This window comes from Pocillopora damicornis, chromosome 12 (genome assembly GCF_964200805.1).
Source record: "Pocillopora damicornis chromosome 12, jaPocDami1.2, whole genome shotgun sequence".
Taxonomy (NCBI): domain Eukaryota; kingdom Metazoa; phylum Cnidaria; class Anthozoa; order Scleractinia; family Pocilloporidae; genus Pocillopora; species Pocillopora damicornis.
The window spans coordinates 5,801,846-5,825,162 of record NC_142681.1 but is presented as its reverse complement, the minus strand read 5'-3'; the positions used below and the strand labels follow the sequence as shown (position 1 = coordinate 5,825,162).

General features: G+C 35.8%; 4 protein-coding genes and 2 long non-coding RNA genes across 7 annotated transcripts; 4 read left to right on the top strand and 2 right to left on the bottom strand.

Annotated features, from left to right (window-relative positions):
- The first annotated feature begins 1,457 nt into the window (after positions 1-1,457).
- LOC149036211 (uncharacterized) lies at positions 1,458-3,861 on the top strand. The gene is made up of 4 exons (XM_089189575.1): positions 1,458-1,675; positions 1,839-1,989; positions 2,602-2,708; positions 3,020-3,861. Exons 1-4 carry the CDS (start codon positions 1,565-1,567, stop codon positions 3,335-3,337), a joined length of 687 nt encoding a protein of 228 aa, XP_089045701.1. The 5' UTR covers positions 1,458-1,564; the 3' UTR covers positions 3,338-3,861.
- Positions 3,862-6,157: 2,296 nt separating this feature from the next.
- LOC113670637 (uncharacterized) lies at positions 6,158-10,520 on the top strand. Of its 2 annotated transcripts, XM_089189584.1 has the most exons (5): positions 6,158-6,278; positions 8,253-8,370; positions 8,542-8,692; positions 9,276-9,382; positions 9,693-10,520. In XM_089189584.1, exons 2-5 carry the CDS (start codon positions 8,362-8,364, stop codon positions 10,008-10,010), a joined length of 585 nt encoding a protein of 194 aa, XP_089045710.1. In that variant the 5' UTR covers positions 6,158-6,278; positions 8,253-8,361; the 3' UTR covers positions 10,011-10,520. The 2 variants fall into 2 exon arrangements, with proteins under 2 accessions (XP_089045710.1, XP_089045711.1); XM_089189585.1 differs by lacking the exon at positions 6,158-6,278 and having other exon boundaries at positions 8,247-8,370.
- Positions 10,521-12,553: 2,033 nt separating this feature from the next.
- LOC149036207 (uncharacterized) lies at positions 12,554-22,772 on the bottom strand. Its single transcript, XR_016181737.1, has 3 exons — positions 22,709-22,772; positions 22,138-22,187; positions 12,554-12,685 (listed from the first exon to the last, which is right to left on the bottom strand). It is a non-coding gene; the product is annotated as an uncharacterized LOC149036207 (long non-coding RNA).
- On the top strand, positions 13,026-15,542 carry LOC149036210 (uncharacterized). The gene is made up of 4 exons (XM_089189590.1): positions 13,026-13,210; positions 13,391-13,541; positions 14,147-14,253; positions 14,707-15,542. Exons 1-4 carry the CDS (start codon positions 13,202-13,204, stop codon positions 15,022-15,024), a joined length of 585 nt encoding a protein of 194 aa, XP_089045716.1. The 5' UTR covers positions 13,026-13,201; the 3' UTR covers positions 15,025-15,542.
- On the bottom strand, positions 15,295-16,515 carry LOC149036209 (uncharacterized). Its single transcript, XR_016181736.1, has 2 exons — positions 16,376-16,515; positions 15,295-15,580 (listed from the first exon to the last, which is right to left on the bottom strand). It is a non-coding gene; the product is annotated as an uncharacterized LOC149036209 (long non-coding RNA).
- LOC149036208 (uncharacterized) lies at positions 18,207-21,296 on the top strand. Its single transcript, XM_089189915.1, has 5 exons — positions 18,207-18,214; positions 18,997-19,123; positions 19,297-19,447; positions 20,058-20,164; positions 20,468-21,296. The coding sequence occupies exons 1-5, from the start codon at positions 18,207-18,209 to the stop codon at positions 20,660-20,662; spliced, it is 588 nt and encodes a 195-aa protein (XP_089046041.1). The 3' UTR covers positions 20,663-21,296.
- Positions 22,773-23,317: the final 545 nt, after the last annotated feature.

Here is a 23,317-nt window from a genome sequence, read left to right as displayed (position 1 = left end):
AAAATAGGGAAAAAAAGCCGTGCAGTAGCAAAGAACAGGATGGCGAGGTAAGAGGCAGCGTTCTGCGGAAAGCTTATCAGGTGCGGAAGACTGCAAATTCTATTTTTTTTCTCCGTAGCCCAGGTAAGGAAAACTTAAAGAAAACAGTAAAAGGTGAATGTGTTTTGCTTTTGCATGTCTTGAAGAGCCATAGACCAGGTAAATGATACATAATTGCTTGCTTTATTTATCTTCGGTTTGATTGGTTATGATGGTATCTTATTTTTCTTCGAAGAATTATAGAATTTCTTTCAAAGTATAAAAAAAACGGATCAACAAACCGCAGTGTTTATTAAGCTAGTAATCTTGTCATACAGTGATGTCCTACTCTCCAACTTTCTTCCTCGGCTCGTCCCGATTACTCATTCTCAGTCATGAACTATTGTTCTAAAAAGACAACTAGAATCATTTAACAGATTTTTTTTTCAATAATTAAGGTAACTGCAATGAACGGATCTCCTTCGTAATTCGGCAATCGAATGGTACAAATGCCATCTTGTTGATAGTTCCTTCAATTAGGTCAAGTTTAATTACCGTAAAACTGATACGTGATCACAGTAAATGCAGGTTTTCAAACTTGCAAAATATTGGCTAAACTTGGATTAGACGCCCTTCCCTGTCAAAATGCCGAAGTCAAGATTCCATCTGTCCCGTCTAATTATTCTTCGTAACCAAGAACAAGTTTTTAAATTTTTGAAAAACGCGACTTGAAAACATTCCCATCGTAACATTATGCATTACGTGACTGCTTTTACAAACTAGTTATTTAAGAATCTCTAAGTCTTAATCGTAAGAGAGCGAAATTGGAATATCATAACTGACTAGGTTCCGTAAATAGACTAAGTAAAAAGGATTAATGAAATATTTTCATTTTCAAACAGAATTCACATTTGCATCTTTCAGGTGTTTGAAATCTTCCATAGATAGATTTCAATTTTTCTTCTTCTGTGGCTAGATTTACTACAAAAAGAAAAAACTTATCTCCATTGTTTTATTCAGCGCGTAAAAATCGGAACTGAACATGACCCTTTTGACCTGTAAAACATTCCTTTCTTTGGTGGGACCTGAATGTCATGCAGTCGGTTGCGTGACGATCCCAAAATACATCTTCTATTTGAACAAGAATAAATTAGAGTGGCTAATTTCTAACATCACTGTGAAAAAGGAAAGTTCAGTTTTTCAGTTTCTTAAAGAAATATCTTCTAGCTAATGTAGAATAACTTTAAAAGTCTATTTTGGACAAATTTTTTTAGATTCTTAACTTGCGTGACTTGTTTTCTCCTACTATTTGAAAAACACTCTTCTCCTTCAAACAGAATCGCGAGCATTTCCAACTCTATGCTCAATTGGCAACCATAGAAACTATTCTTACTCGATAAAAGCTCAGCTTATTTGGAAATCCGTGTGAGTCACTCAAGTATTTGACGCTTTCATTTTCTAAGAACACAGCGTGACTCTGGGGACTTCCTGCTGTCAATTTAGCATCTAAATGACTTCCTCAACTTTCTGTATAAATAGATAGTCGATGCTAAAGCTTTCCATGCCATTTGCAACCAGAAAAGATCGATATCAAGAGAAACTAGAGACTACAAATCAAGCTTGGAGAAAAACCTGTCACAAAGCAAATATGGTCGAGGTACGGTAAACTTACTATACATTTAATTTTCAATCGTGGATTCCAAGCAGTTAAATTTTCAATTAATAAGTTAAGCCCGCGCCATCCATTTCTAGTCGCCTTGTGCTATGTTCAGTTTAGATCCTAAAAGATGTTCCTTTTTTTTTTCAACCTTCCCGGACAGTCAATTGAAATCAGCGCTTGTGCTCGAATGGACATCCCCGAGCACAGACTAAGCAGAAGCGGAAACCTCTTTAAGGCAGATTTGCCGAAGAGCGAACCTGGTCGTCAAATTCCTGTAGAGTTTACCGGGAGCCATCGGGGCTACAAAACAGGTAAATTTAAGCCTATGGTAGGATGTGATCCTCACAAAGACCGTTATCGTGAAGCTTTTCTGTATGTTAAAAGTGCATAGTCTAAAATGATCGCGCATAATGTAACTAACTCAATGCCGATTTAAGTGCAAGTGGACCTTAATGTGTCTACAGATTGACTTTACGGTAAATGTAATCTACATGCAAAGACACCTACCGATTTTTTCTCTCATTTTCAATTTTGACGGCGAGTTAATTGCAAAACTTCTTTAAATGAAGCCCAAATATCTGTGAACATTCACAAGGCCTTGTTAATCTAGTCATACTAGCAACTTTTCTGTTTAAATTATTCCATATAGTAATACAGAACTTTTCTGCTTTTGCAATTCACGACTACGTAAAATTCGAGAACTAGTTTTCGTGAAGTGTTTTTCTTAGAGAACAGGAAAAAACTTTGAGCTTATAGGTTCCCTGTGTTTTAAACCCAGCTTCAAAACATTATTCAGCATGCTACTAGACTGATCACATGATTAAAATAATTTTCAGTGTGGTTCAGAGGTAAATTAAAAATACATTGAAAAGTTCAGTTTACCTCAAACTAAAATTGATTTTTTTTTATTTTCATGTTTCTAGTATTTTACATAGAAAAATCTTATAAATATGGGGCACATACTATAAGATATGACTTGGATGGCAGCCATTACTACCTGTGTGTAGAAGGGAACAGGGTGTTTTTACAGGTGAGTTGTGATTTACTGTGGTTAAGAAATTATTATCACTTTTGTCTTCAACTGCAACTTCCCATAAACAAATTACTTACATAACAATTTATCACACAAAGATGGGCAAAAGTTAACTATTTGAATCTCTTTCTTGGTGTACATTCTTAGTTATTTTATGTGGGAAATAATTCTTTGTGGAATAACTTTGAATCATTCTGTAGTAATGATTTGCCCCCACCCTGACCGATAATTCAGTCTTGTGTTACTTGCAGTAAAGTTACAACTGTCTAGTTTAGGTTGTTAATTCAGATCTATATTTTTATTTTCAGTTGGGTGCCCATCAGCCTGATGAAATGAAATACATGTTTGAAGTTCAACATGTCAACAAAGATAGTGATTACATGTCTATTCAGTCTAAATACACCGGGAGGTACCTTGCCAGTGATGAAGATGGCAACGCATTTATGGAGGAAGTTGAGCCTTCCTTAATGAAAGACGACCAGCCCACTGACAGACAAACATGGTTCCTTCTACACTTTGTGGAAACAGTGAAAAGAGAAAAAGAAAGTAAATTATACGGTTGTAACTTTGAAAGCACAAGTATTGACTATTCTGTCACATGTCAGGCTCAAGTGGAAGCCTGTTAGGTGTAAATATGTTTCAATGCAAAAATACATGTACAGCAACAGAATAGGAGAATTTTAAAATGTTTTCTTTTTTTCATCCTGGGACGGTTTGTTCCATGTTTTATTTTATCAAATTTTTTTTTTGTAAAGAGTTTGGATTGATTTCCTGCGCATTGTATATTCACTTCTTTTCAGCTTAATGCGTTTTATTGGTTTGTGATACTTTGAAATGTGGGTGATAGGGAAGCAAGTAATTCATGATTGTTAACTGGTGAAAGAGACTGGAATAGGTTCAATATCTTTTTTTTGCAAAATATAAGATATTTCATGTAGCTTTACATTTTAATAAACTTCCACCATATGTTATCAAGTATTCCTTCATATTTGACTTTAATATGTTGTTGTAATAACATGACTTTAAGTAAAGAAATATTACTTATAATGTTCTAGGTAATTTAAGATGTAACTGGTATTGTAACCAGAATATGTGCTTTACTCTATGAGTACCAGTATATTTCTAATAAAAGCATTATTGGTGGAGATTTCAGTTGTTGTTGCTATTTTTTAAAGACTATGGTAATGTACCTTTTTTGGAGAGGAAAAAAATTAACTTACTCATTCAAATAAATTCAATCACTCCTCTGTTTACACTACAGCATAAATACAAGCCCAAAAGTGCACGATGTATGTGTGGATATTATAGAACCACAACTGAAGTAATCATCATCCAAAAAAAAACTCCCTCAATTGCGGCCAAGCCACATTTCTCCAACAAAGCATACTGAAAACATCGGTCGCAGCGTCACGCAACATTACGTGATTTTCCAGACGTGACATGCAGTTCCTGCATTGGTTTAAAACTTAGAAACTATATGTCCTGTAGTAATAAAAGAGGGCTTCAGTTGTAAGCGTTGTAGAGTTCAACACAAGAACAATCTAATAAAACGCTCTTTCAGTTTTTATCTCAATGTATAAATTATTCAGCCAAAACAAACAAACAAAAAATGGTATACGCATGAGCTGGAGCAACTCCTGTCAGCGGTGAAACACAGGAATGGCTCCAGTCTCTGGTCGTCCGCCGAATGACTTTTTCATCGCCGGAATATCGCAGATCAGGAAAGACTCGGCCTTCTCTTCGTTATGTAATTAGCCATTTCTTGTTTGCTGAACAGCGCCGACCACAACATCACATCAGATTTATACCTTTACTAGAACAAACTTCCGTCCATTAAAAAGTTTTACAAACTTTTGCCTTAAACGTGCTGATGCCTAAATGGCTTGCGGATAACTACATGGTTGTGAATATATTAATTTTAGTTCTGAAATGTACAACGATGTGACAATTTTCAGTTGATTAGATAGACTAGATAGATAGTTTTATTAAAGTTACCCTTGCAGCCCGAGGGCTGAATTACAATAATTTTTACAAATGTAAAACGTAAATAAATCATAACCATAAATCATATTATGATAAATTAAGGAAGTTAATTCATAAGAATTCTACAATAATAAAGCTTATCATTATGTAAATACTAAATTAATTACGATACAACTAAAATTATTCGAAATCAGATCAGTTAATATATATGAGTTTTACAAGGACGTGCTATCGGCAATGGCTTACAATAAAGCTGTCTCTAAAACGATTTGTTTTAAAACGCGGGACTTGGAACTTGCAATTTTTCCGTGTTCGCAACGTGCCAAGGTAAGGTGGCGGAGGTAGTGAATAAAGCTTGTGATTGTTGTTATTACTTATCTCTTGAAACATTGAGTTACCAATCGCCTCTCTCTTGTCATACAAGGTAGGTATGCTAAAACTTCTAAAGCCTGTCTATAAGATAAATCATTAGTGCTAATTATGCGTAGCGTTCGCTTCTAGCGTTCTAACTGATCGGAGAGATATTGCGGTAGAGCGGTATGAAAGACTGGACATGCATACTCTGCAACTGGGCGTATGCAAGTGGTGTAGAAACTTAGAAGGTCATTAGCTGGCACTTTCGCGCGCTTAATTGCCTAAGAAAGTAGAGACGCGCTGCGACTTTCTTACATATCATTTCTACATTGATGTGACAAACTTCAATGTAACTTTTTAATAACTACAGTTCATCCGCCCACGATAAATCACTCTTTTCATAATTGTCTTAAATCATAATCGTTTACAACCAATTCTGGTTTCTGAAAAAATGGTAAAAGTTGAAAGGAGTCAATGGGAATGGGAACTCAAAGTAAAGACATATCACTGGCCGCAAGTTAGGGAGACTTTGGCAACTCCGCTAATCAATTCGAAGCTTCAACATCCCCCCCTCAGGCAACCCATGAGTATTTGTTTGTCATCCGTGCCTGGGGTTGGAAAATTTGAACCTTGCCTGGGTGGGTTGGGGCATTTGAGCTGGAAGTGTCAATTCTTTCCAGCATGATACACCTGTTTAAATGGAGGAGTAATAAGGGGAAAGAGTCTGCTTTCGCGAGTAAATGACTAAAAACCACAATTTTAAATCGTAGAATGATGCCCACAAGAAAAATAATAGCAGCCCTAAAAACTAATTTAAGACTTTGCTGAATTCTACAACATTCTTTGATCAAACAAAGAATCATTAAATATTAAGTGGGGCATTTGAACGCAATTTTGACCAGGGCGGGAATTTGAACAAGCCAATCTTCAAAAGTACAAATGCCAGGAGGGTCGCCCTTTGTCAAACCTTGTAATTGAGTATAATATAAGAACGCCTAAGAAACCAATGAGAGGTACGCCATCAGGTATAAATCTCCCGCGCAATCATGAAAATTAGGGGTCATGTAAGTGCCAATGAACTGTCTCGCTTATCTCAGAGAGCGATCTATGTCGTAGATGGTGTTTTTTTTCCTAGTTTTTACATTAAAAATAAAATAAGGAAAAAGGCCATGCAATAGCAAAGAACAGGATGGCGAGGTGAGAGGCAGCGTTCTTCGGAAAGCTTATCAGGTGCGGAAAAGTGCAAATTTCATTATTTTTTCATCCATAACTCAAGTAAGGAAAACGTAAAGAAAACAGAAAAGGGCAAAGGTATATTGGTGATGCATGTGAAGGGTCATAGACAAATTAACTGATGCATAATTGCTTGCTTTATTTATCTTCGGTTTTTTATTGGTGATGATGGAATCTTTTTTCTATGAAGAATAATGGAATTTCTTTCGAAGTATCCAAACACTGCGGTTTGTTGATCAAAAATTTTTAAAAAAATTCGGATCAACAAACCGCAGTGTTTATTAAGTTAGTAACTTGTCATACAGTGATGTCCTACTCGATAATTTTCTTCCGCGGCTCGTTGCGATTACTCATTCTCAGTCACGTAGTAACTGCAATGAATGATTCGGCAATCGAAGGGTACAAATGCCATCTTGTTGATACTTCGTCAATCAGGTCAAGTCGAATTACCGTAAAAACTGATACGTGATCACAGCAGATTTGCAAAATGTTGGCTAAACTTGGATCAGAGGCCCATCCCCGCCAAAATGCCGAATTAAAGATTCCATCTACCCCGTTGAATTATTCTTCGTAGCAAGGAACGTGTTTTTCAATTTTTGAAAAACGCGACTTGAAAACATTCCCATTGTAACATTATGCATTACGTGACTGTTTTTCAAACTAGTCTCTTAGTGTTAATCGAGAAAGAGAGCGAAATTGGAATATCAAATGTGACTAGATTCCATAAATAGATTAATTAAAAAGAATTAACTGGAAATACTAAACGTTTGAACGTGTCCTTTAGTAGCATGTCGTAATGATGTGAGATATTGATCAAATGAAGCCTTTAAGTGCTACTGTGGTTCTTTCTTTCTTTCTTTTTTTTTTTATTTATTCACTCCGAGCTTTCGCCGTTCTACGGCGAAGGCTCGGAGTGAATAAAAAAAAATAATAATAAAAATAAAGAAAGAACCACAGTAGCACTTAAAGGCTTCATTTGATCAATATCCCACACAATTAATGAAATATTTTCATTTTCAAATAGAATTCACTCCAGCATCTTTCAGCTGTTTGAAATCTTCCATAGATAGATTTCAATTTTTTACTTTTTCTGTGGCTAGATTTACTGCGGAAAAAAAACTAATCTCCACTGTTTCATTCAGCGCGTAAGAATCGAAATTGTACATAATCCTTTTGACCTGTACAACATTCCACTCTTTGGAGGGGTCTGAATGTCACGCAGCTGGTTGCGTGACGATCCCAAAGTACATCTTTTGTTAAATAAGAATAAATTAGAGAGGCTAATTTCTAACATCGCTATCAAGAAGGAAATTTCAGTTCTTCATTTTCTTAGACATATCTTTTAGCCAACTTAGAATAACTCTAAAAGTCTATTTTGGACAAATTCCCTTAGGAGAAATATTCACCCAAATAAAACAAATCTTGTTCTTGGGGGGCGAACTTTTAAAAATTCAGGGCGTTTAGCTTTTAACTCACTGCCAAGCAGAATCAAAGAGGCAAGTTCTCTAGCAATTTTTAAACGCCTTCTTAAAGGACATTTTATCTGATTTTTTTCTCCCCTTTTGTAAATTTTAGCAAATTTTACCTAACCTTGTAATCTTATTGTAAATGTTTATATGTAATTTTTATTGAACCCAGGGCCCCTAAGGATACCAGCCTTGCAGCTGACTGGGCTACCCTGGTAAAATAAAGTTGTCTTGTCTTGTCTAGATTACTAACTTGCGTGACTTGTTTTCTCTTATTATTTGAAAAACACTCTTCTCATTGAAACAGAATCGCGATAATTTCCAATCGTATGCTCAATTGGCAGCCATAGAAACTATTCTCACCCGATAAACGCTCAGCTTATTTCGAAATCCGTGCGAGTCAATCAAGTATTTGACGCTTTCACTTTCTAAGAAAACCGCGTGACTCTGAGGACTTCCTGGTGTCAATTTACATCTAATTGACTTCCTCAATTTCCTGTAAAAGATCGTCGATTCTTGAGATATCCATTCCATTTGCAACTAACAAAGATCAATACCAAGAGGAACTAAAGACTACAGATCAAGCTTGGAGAAAAACCCGTCACAAAGCAAATATGGTCGAGGTACGGTAAACTTACTATAAATTTAACTTTCCAACCCATTCAATCGTGGATTCCATGCAGTTAAATTTTCAATTAAAGAGTTAAGCCCGCGCCATTCATTTCCAGTCGCGTGGTGTTATGTTGGATTTAGATCCTATATGATGTTTCTTTTTTTTCAACTTTCCCGGACAGTTAATTGAAATCAGCGCGTGCGCTCGAATGGACATCCCCAAGCACAGACTTAGCAGAAGCGGAAACCTCTTCGTGGCAGACTTGCCGGAGGGCGAGCCTGGTCGTCAAATTCCTGTAGAGTTTACCGGGAGCCACCGGGGCTACAAAACAGGTAAATTTAAGCGTATGGTTGGGTGTGATCCTCACACAGGCTGTGATGAAGCTTTTATCCAAGTTGAAAGTGGAATAGTCTAAAATAATCGAGCGTAATTCGAAAGATGAGAGATTCCGCCGAAATGTAACTGACTCGGTGCCGATTTAGATGCAAGTAGACCTTGATGTGTTTACAGAGAGACTATTGTAAATGTAATCTACATGTAAAGACACTTACAGATTTTTTATGTCATTTATTAATTTTGACGGAGATTTAATTGCAAAACTACTTTAAAAGACGCCCAAATATCTGTGAACATTGACACGGCCTTCTTAGTCCAATCATACTGGCAATTTTTGTGTTAAAATTATTCCAGACAGTAATACAGAACTTTTCTGCTTTTGCAATTAACAACTTCGAGAAATAGTTTACGTGAAGTATTTTTGTTAGAGAACAGGAAAAAAACTTTGAGATTGTAGTTTCCCTGTGTTTTATCAGTTTTATCACATGACTGAAATAATTTTAAGCGTGGTAAATATACATTGAAAAGTTCAGTTTATCTTAATTAATAAATTTCATATTTTTATTTTCATGTTTCTAGTATTTTACATAGAAAAATCCTATAACCATGGGGCAAATACTATAAGGTATGACTTGAATGGCAGCCATTACTATCTATGTGTAGAGGGGAACAGGGTGTTTTTACAGGTGAGTTGTGATTTACTGTGATTATGAAATTATTATTACTTCTGTCTTCAATTGCAACTTGCCATAAACAAATTACTTAGGTAAAAATTTAGCACATAGAGTGGGAAAAAGGTAACTATTATAATCTCTTTCTTGCTGTACATTCTTAGTTATTTCATATGGGAAATGATTTTTAGTAGAATAACCTTGAATCATTTTATAATAATGACTTGCCCCCACCGTGACCGATAACTCAGTCTTGTATTAATTGCAGCAAAGTGACAACTGTCTGGTTTCGGTCGTTAATTCACATCTATATCTTTATTTTCAGTTGGGTGCCCATCAGCCTGATGAAATGAAATACATGTTTGAAGTTCAAAATGTCAACAAAGATAGTGATTTCATGTCTATTAAGTCTAAATACACTGGGAGGTACCTTGCCAGTGATGAAGATGGCGAGGCATTCATGGAGGAAGTGGAGCCTTCCTTAATGAAAGACGACCAGCCCACTGACAGACAAACATGGTTCCTTATACACTTTGTGGAAACAGTGGAAAAAAAAAGAGAAAGTAAATTATACAGTTGTAACTTTGATAGCACAAGTATTGACTATTCTGTCACATGTCAGGCTCAAGTGGAAGCCTGTTAGGTGTAAACATGTTTCAATGTAAAAATACATGTACAGGAATAGAAAAGGAGAATTTTAAAATAGGTTTTTCTTTTCATCCTGGGACGGTTTATTCCATGTTCTATTGAATTATTTTTGTAAAAAGTTTGGATTTATTTCTTGTACACCTTATATTCACTTCTTTCCAGCTTAATAGTTTTTATTAGTTTGTGATACTTTGCAATGTAGGTGAGAAGGAAGCAAGTAATTCATGATTGTTAACTGGTGAAAGAGACTGGAATAGATTCAATATTTGTTTTTTTGCAAAATGTAGGATATTTCATGTAGCTCTACATTTTAAGATACTGCCTTGATATGTTATCAAGCATTGCTACATATTTCACTTTAATAGCTTCCAATAACATGGCTTTAATTAAGGAAATATTGCTTATAAAGTTCTAGGTAATATGTAAGTTGTAACTGTTACTGTAACCAGAATGTGTTTTACTCTACGAGTACCAGTATATTTCTAATAAAAGCATTATAAGTGGAGACTTCAGTTGTTGTTGCTATTGGTTTAAGACTACGGTAATGTACCTTTAGGAGAGGAAAATGAAAATGAAACGAACTCATTCAAATCAATTCAATCACACCTTTGTTTAGAATACATTGTGCAAGCAATGAGGTTTAACTTTCTTCTGGCGAGACTGGATTAAATATGTATTTTTTGATACAACTGCCAGGCAGAAGCCAGAATTAATGGTTTCTCTGTCTTCATACACTTTCTTTAAAGCATACTTGTTATTCAATTGAATTTCAGAATAATTACAGTTCATCCGTTAGTGAAAGATCTTCCTCGTTCCTCGCCTGCTATAAATAGTGAGTTGTACCCTAGTTGCATAACCGACGTTTCATGCAGTACAAAGAAAACTGTGTCCCTGGTTAATATTTACCACTGAACGCTTGATCATTCTAAAAAGTAAAAAAAAGTTTTAAGAAAGCGACGGGAATGACAAGAAATCTTCTAGGCTGTAGCTGTTACACGACTGCACCTCGGACAAACCTCTCTACGACAAAAAAGAGTGAAGAATTAACGATATCAAATTTAAAACAAACCTTGTAAATGGGTTTGGTATAAGAACGCCTTGCAAACCAATGTGAGATACGCCATCAGGTGTAAATCTCCCGCGCGATCATGAAAATTAGGCGTCATGTAAGCGTCAAGCATAAATGAACTGTCTCGCTCATCTCAGAGAACGATTTATGTCGTAGTTGGTCTCTTTTCTTAGTTTAACATTAAATATAAGCATAAAAATTATAAAATAAAATGAGGAAAACAAAGCCGCGCAGTGGCAAGGAACATAATGGCGAGGTAAGAGGCAGCATTCTGCGGAAAGCTTATCAAGTGTGGAAGACTGCAAATTTCATTTTTTTTTCTCCATAGCTCTGGTAAGAAAAACGTAAAGAAAACAGAAAAAGGTAAATGTGTTTTGCTGTTACATGTCTTGAAGATTCATAGACCAGGTAAATGATAATTAATTCCTTGCTTTATTTACGTTCGGTTTGATTGATGATGATGGAATCTTATTTTTCTTCGAAGAATAATGGAATTTCTTTCAAAGTATCAAAAAAAAAAAAATCGGATTAACAAACCACCGTGTTTATTAAGCTAATAGTCCTGTCTTACAATGATGTCCTACTCTCTAATTTCTTCCTCGGCTCATCGCAATTACTCATTCTCAGTCATTAAATATTGTTCTAAAAAGAGATTGTCTTGAAAACCCATACACCAGGTAAATGATACATAATTGCTTGCTTTATTTATCTTTGGTTTGATTGGTGATGATTGAATCTTTTTTTCATCGAAAAGTAATGGAACTTCTCTCAAAGTATCCAAAAAATATTCGGATAACCAAACCGCAGGGTTTATTAAGTTAGTAACTTGTCATACAGTGATGTCCTACTCTCTAATTTTCTTCCTCGGCTCGTCGCGATTACTCATTCTCAGTCATTAACTATTGTTCTAAAAAGACAACTAGAATCATTGAACAGATTTTTTTTTCAATAATAAAGGTAACTGCAATGAACGGATCTCCTTCGTGATTCGGCAATCGAATGGTACAAATGCCATCTTGTTGATAGTTCCTTCAATCAGGTCAAGTCGAATTACCAGAAAAACTGTTAAGTGAGCACAGTAGACTTGCAAAATTTTGGCTTAACTTGGATCAGAGGCCCTTCCCTGTCAAAATGCCGAATTAAAGATTTCATCTACCCCGTTGAATTATTCTTCGTAGCGAGGAACGTGTTCTTAAATTTTTGAAAAACCTGACTTGAAAACATTCCCATTGTAACATTATGCATTACCTTACTGCTTTTACAAACTAGTCTCTTAGTCTCAATCGTAAGAGAGCGAAATTGGAATATCATATATGACCACATTCCGTAAATAGATTAAGTAAAAAGGATTAATGAAATATTTTCAAACAGAATTCACTCTAGCATCTTTCAGGTGTTTGAAATCTTCCATACATAGATTTCAATTTTTTACTTCTTCTGTGGCTAGATTTACTGCGAAAAAAAAAAGTCATCTCCATTGTTTTATTTAGCGCCTAAAAATCGGAATTGAACATGATCCTTTTGCCCTGTACAACATTCCACTCTTTGGAGGGGTCTGACTGTCACGCAGCTGGTTGCGTGACGATCCCAAAGTACATCTTCTGTTAAACAAGAATAAATTAGAGAGGCTAATTTCTAATATCACTTTCAAAAAGGAAATTTCAGTTTTTCAGTTTCTTAAAGACACATCTTTAAGTCAACTTAGAATAACTCTAAAAGTCTATTTTGGACAAATTTTTTTTAGATTACTAACTTGCGTGACTTGTTTTCTCTTATTATTTGAAAAACACTCTCCTCATTGAAACAGAATCGCGAGCATTTCCAATCGTATGCTCAATTGGCAGCCATAGAAACTATTCTCACCCGATAAACGCTCAGCTTATTTCGAAATCCGTGCGAGTCACTCAAGTATTTGACGCTTTCATTTTCTGAGAAGACCGTGTGAGTCTGGGGACTTCCTGGTGTAAATTAACATCTAATTGACTTCCTCAATTTCCTGTATAAATAGATCGCTGATTCTTAAAATTTCCATTCCATTTCCAACTAGCAAAGATCAATATCAAGAGGAACTAGAGACTACAGATCAAGCTAGGAGGAAAACCCGTCATAAAGCAATTATGGTCGAGGTACTGTAAACTCACTATAAATTTAACTTTCCAACCCATTCAATCGTGGATTCCATGCAGTTAAATTTTCAATTGAAGAATTAAACCCGCGCCATTCATTTCCAATTGCCTGGTGCAGTGTTCGATTTAGAACCTAAAAGATGTTCCGTTTTTTTTTTTTTTTTCAACTTTCCCGGACAGTCAATTGAAATCAGCGCGTGCGCTCGAATGGACATCCCCGAGCACAGACTTAGCAGAAGCGGAAACCTCTTCATAGCAGATTTGCCAGAGGGCGAACCTGGCCGTCAAATTCCTGTAGAGTTTACCGGGAGCCATCGGAGCTACAAAACAGGTAAATTTAAGCCTATGGTAGGGTGTGATCCTCACAAAGGCTGTTAGCATGTAGAAAGTTAAAAGTGGCACAGTCTAAAATGATCGCGCATAATGTAACTTACTCGATGCCGATTTAAGTGCAAGTGGACCTTAATGTGTTTACAGATTGACTTTATTGTAAATGTAATCTCCATGTAAAGACACCTACGGATTTTTTCTGTCATTTTCAATTTTGACAGCGAGTTAATTGCAAAAGTACTTTAAATGACGCCCAAATATCTGTGAACATTCACAAGGCCTTGTTAATCTAGTCATACTAGCAACTTTTGTGTTAAAACTATTCCATATAGTAATACAGAACTTTTCTGTTTTTACAATTAACGACTACGTAAAATTCGAGAACTAGTTTTCGTGAAGTATTTTTGTCAGAGAACAAGAAAAAAACTTTGAGCTTGTAGGTTCCCTGTGTTTTAAACCCAGCTTCAAAACATTATTCAGCATGCCACTAGACTGATCACATGATTAAATAATCTTCAGTATGGTTCAGAGGTAAATTAAGTATTCATTAAAAAGTTCAGTTTACCTTAAATAATGACTTAGACTTTTTTATTTTCATGTTTCTAGTATTTTACATAGAAAAATCTTATAATTATGGGGCACATACCCTAAGGTATGACTTGGATGGTAGCCATTACTACCTGTGTGTAGAAGGAAACAGGGTGTTTTTACAGGTGAGTTGTGATTTACTGAGGTTATGAATTATTCTGTAGTAATGACGTGACCCACCCTGACCAATAATTCAGTCTTGTGTTACTTGCAGTAAGGTTACAAATGTCTAGTTTAGGTTGTTAATTCAGATCTATATTTTTGTTTTCAGTTGGGTGAGTTGTGATTTACTGTGATTATGAAATTGTTATCACTTAAACTGCAACTTGCCATAAACAAATTACTTACGTAACAATTTAGCACAAAGAGTGGGCAAAAAGTATTTATTTGAATCTCTTTCTTGGTTTACATTCTTAGTTATTTTATGTGGGAAATGATTATTTGTGGAATAACTTTGAATCATTCTGTTGTAATGACTTGACCCCACCCTGACCAATAATTCAGTCTTGTGTTACTTGCAGTAAGGTTACGAATGTCTAATTTAGGTTGTTAATTCAGATCTATATTTTTGTTTTCAGTTGGGTGCCCATCAGCCTGATGAAATGAAATACATCTTTGAAGTTCAACATGTCAACAAAGATAGTGATTTCATGTCTATTAAGTCTAAATACACCGGGAGGTACCTTGCCAGTGATGAAGATGGCAAGGCATCCATGGAGGAAGTGGAGCCTTCCTTAATGAAAGACGACCAGCCCACTGACAGACAAACATGGTTCCTTCTACACTTTGTTGAAACGGTGAAAAGAGAAAGAGAAAGTAAATTATACAGCTGTAACTTTGATAGCACAAGAATTGACTATTCTGTCACATGTCAGGCTCAAGTGGAAGCCTGTTAGGTGTAAATATGTTTCAATGTAAAAATACATGTACAGGAACAGAGTAGTAGAATTTTCAAATGTTTTTTTCTTTTCATCCTGGGACGGTTTGTTCCATATTTTATTTTTATTGTTTTTTTAATGGAGTTTGGATTTATTTCTTGCACATTGTATATCCACTTCTTTCCAGTTTAATAGTTTTTATTAGTTCGTGATACTTCGAAATGAAGGTGAGAAGGAAGCAAGTAATTCATGATTGTTAACTGGTGAAAGAGACTGGAATAGATTCAATTTTTTTTTGCAAAATATAAGATACTTTATTGAGCTTTACATTTTAAGAAACTTCCTTCATCTCTTATGAAGTATTACTTTGCATTTGACTTTAATATGTTGTTGTAATAACATGATCTCAAGTAAGGAAATATTACTTATAATGTTCTAGGTAATGTAAGTTGTAACTGGTATTGTAACCAGAATATGTGCTTTACTCTATGAGTACCAGTACATTTCTAATAAAAGCAATACTATTGGAGACTTCAGTTGTTGTTGCTATTGATTTAAGACAATGGTAATGTACCTTGAGGAGAGGAAAAAAAACGAAACTCACTCATTCAAATCAATTCAATCGCACCTTTGTTAAACTATAGCATAAATATATGGCTAAAAGTGCATTATGTATGTGCAGATATTATAGAACCAAAACTAGAGCAATCATCATCCATCTGCAGTTTAGAACACAGACAAATATTGAAAGGATTGAGTTGTTGATAACTCAAAGTAACTAATTGTAACTGACTGCAAGTGAGGGAAACTCACTTAGTGTCCAAGTGGACTGAATGACTAGGCTCTCTAGGAAGCCATTGAACACTGCTTCATAGGAATGAAGCTTCACAAACTATTGTGATGGAAATGGAATCTAAACTTTGCTTAAAACCAAATGAAAACTAAAAATAAAAACTTCAAAGAGATTTTAGACAGCTGGACCTGGTGGAAGGTACATGAGTCACCAAGTTTTTATTCCAAACCGATGAAAGGAAAACAGAAGATAGACATGAAGAATTGTTTGAAAGCTACCTTTACAATCAAACTCAACTTCTTATTACTTTTATAATTTTGGTTTTGTTAATTAAGTTCGCAATGTAAATTTGCCACTTTAAAGAGTTTTGGTGCTGACATGTGGAGGGTTAACACTGACAAAGCACAAGCTTCAAACACTAGCTCTGACAAAGGGCTACTGCTCAGAATGACAGCTTTGAAACTCTTTATGAACTTTTATGATACCCAATTTACATTATTAACTCCGTTGATAAACCAAAATTGTCTGGCTATACTCCCTCACCAGTGCAGCACCACAGGTTCTTTAGAAACTTACCCCTTCATTCTTCTTCGTTTCACTTGCAATTATCCACAGTTGGGGCAGCAATTACAAATCTCTTACAAAGCCCCCGAGTAGCACATCCGGGTGTTGCACCATGAACGGCGCCATGTTTGAAGCATCTCCCGCTCTCGAAGACATTTACTTTCCATGTAATACACAATGAATTGTCCCGATCTTCTTCAACTTAGTTTTTCGCCAATCCACTGGATAAATCGCTATCCAATAAACAGCGCAGTACATTTTCTAAACAGCTATCCGCTGGATGGCAAATTATCCGTCGGATAGTGTTATCCGCTTTTCTACAACTGGGCTCCGTTGTTTTATTTTAGTAGTTTGTTTTGGCCCCTTTCTTACACAGACAACTTGTTAATCATTCATCAAGGAAACCTCCCCAAATACAACCATCAGCCTAAATTCATAAATTTTAATTGGTTATTTATTTATTGATTCTTCCTACAACCTGCATAATGTAGATGCAAAAGTTATGAAACTGTAACAGTGGACCCGGAAACACTAAACAGCAGCCACGTTGAGGTTAAACTGAATAGCGCCGACCACAACATCACGAGATTTATACCTTTACTGGAAGAAACTTCCGTTCATTGAAAATTTTACAAACTTTTGCCTGAAATGTGCTCAAGCCTGAATAACTTGCAGATAACTACATGGTTGAGGATATAATAATGTTAGTTCCAAAATATACAAAGATGTGAAAATTTTCAGTTCATGTGACAAATGTCAATTTAATTTTGGAATAATTACAGTGCATTTGCACAACGCGATAAATCACTCTTTTAAAAAGTGTATTAAATCATAATCTTTAGAAACCAATTCTGGTTTCTGAAAAATGGTTAAAGTTGTAAGGTGTCAATGGGAACTCAAAGTAAAGACATATCACTGGCCTCAAGTTAAAGAGACTTTGGCAACTCCGCTGATCAATTCCAAGCTTCAACATCCCCCCCTCAGGCAACCCATGGGTATTTGATTGTCATCCATGCCTGGGGATAGGGAAATTTGAACCTTGTCTAGGCGGGTTGCAGCATTTGAGCTTAAAGTGTCAATTCTTTCTTGCATAATACACCTGTTTAATGGAGGAGTTAAAGGGTAACGAGTCTACAACATTCTTTGATCGAACAAAGAATCATTTAACATTGAGTGGGGCATTTGAATGCAATTATTTTGACGGAGGGGAGGGGGGGGTTGGGGAGTAAAACAAGCCAATCTTCAAAAGTACAAATGCCAGGGGAGTCGCTCAGGGAAAGGGAATGTTTAGGCTTCGAAGTGACTAACGCATTAGCAGCCAATCAAAAAAATAGCAGCAATCAGGACCACAGACCAAGTCAATATTGGTCTTATTTCAATTTGAAGTCTGATTGGTTGAGAGAAGAGGGTTTTCTAGTCATGATCACTGTTCATTGCAAACTAAACCAAATTTCAAAAGGTGAAAAAAGTTTTAAGAAAGCTACGGAAATGACAAGAAATCTCCTGGGCTGTAGCTGTTATACGACTGCACTACGGAAAAACCTCTCAACAGCAAAAAAGAGTGAAGAATTAACGATATCAAATTTAAAACAAACCTTGTAACTGGGTATTGTATAAGAACGCCTAGCAAACCAAAGTGAGGTACGCCATCAGGTATAAATCTCCCGCGCGATCATGAAAATTAGGCGTCATGTAAGCGTCAAGCGTCAATGAACTGTCTCGCTCATCTCAGAGAGCGATTTATGTTGTAGTTAGCCTCTTTTCTTACTTTTACATCAAATACAAGCATAAAAATTATGAAATAAAATGAAGAAAACAAAGCCGTGCAGTAGGAAGGAACACAATGGCGAGGTAAGAGGCAGCGTTCTGCGGAAAGCTTATCTATGTATTTTGGGATCGTCACGCAACCAGCTGCGTGACATTCAGCCCCTTAAGCTTACATATGTGACCACATTCCGTAAATAGATTAATTAAAAAGGATTAATGAAATATTTTCATTTTTAAATAGAATTCACGCTAGCATCTTTCAGGTGTTTGAAGTCTTACATACATAGATTTCAATTTTTTACTTCTTCTGTGGCTAGATTAACTGCGAAAAAAAAAAAGTAATCTCCATTGTTTTAATCAGCGTAAAAATCAAAATTGAACATGATCCTTTTTCCCTCTAGTACATCCAGCCCCTCTTTGGAGGGGCTGAATGTCACGCAGCTGGTTGCGTGACGATCCCAAAATACATCTTCTGTTAAACAAAAATAAATTAGAGAGGCTAATTTCTAATATCACTTTCAAAAAGGAAATTTCAGTTTTTCAGTTTCTTTAAGACACATCTTTTAGTGAACTTAGAATAACTCTTAAAGTCTATTTTGGACAAATTTTTTTAGATTACTAACTTGCATGACTTGTTTCCTCTTCTTATTTGAAAAACACTCTCCTCATTGAAACAGAATCGCGAGCATCTCCAATCGTATGCTCAATTGGCAGCCATAGAAACTATTCTTACCCAATAAAAGCTCAGCTTATTTCGAAATCCGTGCGAGTCACTTAAGTATTGGACGCTTTCATTTTCTAAGATCGCGTGACTCTGGGGACTTCCTGGTGTAAATTAACATCTAATTGACATCCTCAATTTCTAGTATAAATAGATCGCCGATTCTTAAGATTTCCATTCCATTTGCAACTAGCAAAGATCAATATCAAGAGGAACTAGAGACTACAGATCAAGCTTGGAGAAAAACCCGTCACAAAGCAAATATGGTCGAGGTACGGTAAACTTACTATAAATTTAACTTTCCAACCCATTCAATCGTGGATTCCACGCAGTTAAATTTTCAATTAAAGAGTTAAGCCCGCGCCATTCATTTCTAGTCGCCTGGTGCTATGCTCGATTTAGATCCTAAAAGATGTTCCGTTTTTTTTTCAACTTTCCCGGATAGTCAATTGAAATCAGCGCGTGCGCTCGAATGGACATCCCCAAGCACAGACTTAGCAGAAGCGGAAACCTCTTCATAGCAGATTTGCCGAAGAGCGAACCTGGTCGTCAAATTCCCGTAGAGTTTACTGGGAGCCATCGAGGCTACAAAACAGGTAAATTTAGGCCTATGGTAGAGTGTGATCCTCACAAAGGCTGTTAGCATGTAGAAAAGCTGTTAAAAGTGGCATAGTCTAAAATGATCGCGCATAATGTAACTGACTCGATGCCGATTTAAGTGCAAGTGGACCTTAATGTGTTTACAGATTGACTTTATTGTAAGTGTAATCTACATGTAAAGACACCTACCAATTTTTTCAGTCGTTTTCAATTTTGACGGCGAGTTAATTGCAAAACTACTTTAAATGACGCCCAAATATCTGTGAACATTAACAAGGCCTTGTTAATCTAGTTATACTAGCAACGTCTGTTTTAAAACTATTCCATATAGTAATACAGAACTTTTCTGTTTTTGCAATTCATGAGTACGTAAAATTCGATTAACTAGTTTTGGTGAAGTGTTTTTGTCAGAGAACAGGAAAAAAACTTTGAACTTGTAGGTTCCCTGTGTTTTAAACCCAGCTTCAAAACATTATTCGGCATGCCACTAGACTGATCACATTACTAAAATAATCTTCACTATGGTTCAGGGTAAATTAAATATACATTAAAAAGTTCAGTTTACCTCAAATAATAAGTTAGACTTTTTTATTTTCATGTTTCTAGTCTTTTACATAGAAAAATCTTATAATTATGGGGCACATACCATAAGGTATGACTTGGATGGCAGCCATTACTACCTGTGTGTCGAAGGAAACAGGGTGTTTTTACAGGTGAGTTGTGATTTACTGTGGTTATGAAATTGTTATCACTTTAATTGGAACCTCCCATAAATAAATTACTTAAGTAACAATTTAGCATGAAGAATGGGCAAAAAGTAACCATTTGAATCTCTTTCTTGGTTTACATTCTTAGTTATTTTATGTAGGAAATGATTATCTGTGGAATAACTTTGAATCGTTCTGTAGTAATGACTTGACCCCACCCTGACCAATAATTTTGTCTTGTGTTACTTGCAGTAAAGTTACAACTGTCTTATTTAGGTTGTTAATTCAGATCTATATTTTTGTTTTTAGTTGGGTGCCCATCAGCCTGGTGAAATGAAATACATGTTTGAACTTCAACATGTGAACAAAGATAGTGATTTCATGTCTATTAAGTCTAAATACACTGGGAGGTACCTTGCCAGTGATGAAGATGGAAAGGCATCCATGGAGGAAGTGGAGCCTTCCTTAATGAAAGACGACCAGCCCACTGACAGACAAACATGATTCCTTCTACACGTTGTGGAAACGGTGAAAAAAGAAAGAGAAAGTAAATTATACAGTTGTAACTTTGAGAGCACAAGTATTGACTATTCTGTCACATGTCATGCTCAAGTGGAAGCCTGTTAGGTGTAAATATGTTTCAATGTAAAAATACATGTACAGGAACAGAGTAGGAGAATTTTAAAATGTTTTTTTCTTTTCATCCTGGGACGGTTTCTTCCATGTTTTATTTTTGTTTTTTTAATGGAATTTGGATTTATTTCTTGCACATTGTATATCCACTTCTTTCCAGCTTAATAGTTGTTATTAGTTCGTGATACTTCGAAATGTAGGTGAGAAGGAAGCAAGTAATTCATGTTTGTTAACTGGTGAAAGAGACTGGAATAGATTCAATTTTTTTTTTGCAAAATATAAGATACTTTATGGAGCTTTACATTTTAAGAAACGTCCTTCATCTGTTATCAAGTATTACTTTGTATTTACCTTTAATATGTTGTTGTAATAACATAACCTCAAGTAAGGAAATATTACTTATAATGTTCTAGGTAATGTAAGTTGTAAGTGGTACTGTAACCAGAATATGTGCTTTACTCTACGAGTACCAGTATATTTCTAATAAAAGCAATACTAGCGGAGACTTCAGTTGTTGTTGCTATTGATTTAAGACAATAGTAATGTACCTTGAGGAGAGGAAAAAAAAAACGAAACTCACTCATTCAAATTAATTCAATCACATCTTTGTTTAAACTATAGCATAAATATATGCCTAAAAGTGCAGTATGTTCGTGCAGTTATTATAAAACCAAAACTAGAGCAATCATCATCCATCTGCAGTTTAGAGCACAGACAAATATTGAAAGGATTGAGTTGTTGACAACTCAAAGCAACTAATTGTAACTGACTGCAAGTGAGGGAAACTCATTTAGTGTCCAAGTGGACTGAATGACCAGCCTCTCTAGGAAGCCATTAAACACTGCTCCATAGGAATGAAGCTTCACAAACTATTGTGATGGAAATGGAATCTAAACTTTGCTTAAAACCAAATGAAAACTAAAAATAAAAACTTCAAAGAGATTTTAGACAGCTGGACCTGGTGGAAGGTACATGAGTCACCAAGTTTTTATTCCAAACCAATGAAAGAAAAACAGAAGATAGACATGAAGAATTGTTTGAAAGCTACCCTTACAATCAAACTCAACTTCTTATTACTTTTATAATTTTGGTTTTATTAGTTACGTACGCAATGTAAATTTGTCACTTTAAAGAGTTTTGGTGCTGACATGTGGAGGGTTAACACTGACAAAGCATGAGCTTCAAATACTAGCTCTGACAAAGGGCTAATGCTCAGAGTGACAGCTTTAAAACTCTTTATGAACTTTTATGATACCCAATTTACATTATTAACTTCGTTGATAAACCAAAATTATCTGGCTATACTCCCTCACCCGTACAACACCACAGTTTCTTTAGAAACTTACCCCTTCATTCTTCTTAGTTTGAATTGCAATTATCCACAGTTGGGGCAACCCTGAAATGAACAGTATTCCATTACACACTACCATGTAACTTACTCTGTTATTATTGAATTTGGATCCACTCTGATAGTGGATACAATGCCTGGATTATTTTGTTGCAAGCCTGGGTGCTTGACAAGAAGAAAGAATAAGATATCTAGAGAGTAAAAGTAAATGAAATGGCATTCAAGTCCTCGAGAAAGAAGCAGGAAACAATGAAATGGTGAAAAGAAGTCTTTATCATACATTACTTGTGCCCTAATTTCCTAAGTTGGTACTATAAGTTGACTACCATAAAGAGTTTTTAAAACTGAAGTTTCGAGCGTTGGCCCTTTATCAGGCCGTTTTGTAATTGCGCCCTTGGCATTTGTTTACAAGCCGACGGAAGACCACGATAAATCACGTGCAAGTTGATCGATTGAATGCACACATTTGAGTACTTTATAAGAGGCGCAACTTCTTCCTCTTCGTAACGGGGACACCAAGATCACAATAACCAGTGAGCAAAAACGCAAAAAATCTACAAATCTCTTACAAAGCCCCCTAGTAGTACATCCGGGTGTTGCACCATGGACGGCGCCATGTTTGAAGCATCTCCCGCTCCATAAAGATATTTAATTTCCATGTAACACACAATGAATTGTCCCGCTCTTCTTCAACTTAATTTTCGCCAATCCACTGGATAAATCGCTATCCAGTGAACAGCGCAGTACATTTTCTGAACAGGTATCCACTGGATGGCAAATTATCCGTCGGATAGTGTTATCCGCTTTTCTACAACTGGGCTCTGTTGTTTTATTTTAGTAGTTTGTTTTGGCCCCTTTCTTATACAGACAGCTTGTTATTCATTCATCAAGGAAACCTCCCCAAATACAACCATCAGCCTAAATTCATAAATTTTAATAGGTTATTTATTTATTGATTCTTCCTACAACCTGAATAATGTAGATGCAAAAGTTATGAAACTGTAACAGTGGACCCGGAAACACTAAACAGCAGCTACGTTGAGGTTAAGCTGAATAGCGCCGACCACAACATCACGAGATTTATACCTTTACTGGAAAAAACTTCCGTTCATTGAAAATGTTTACAAAGTTTTGCCTAAAAAATGTGCTCAAGCCTGAATAGCTTGCAGATAACTACA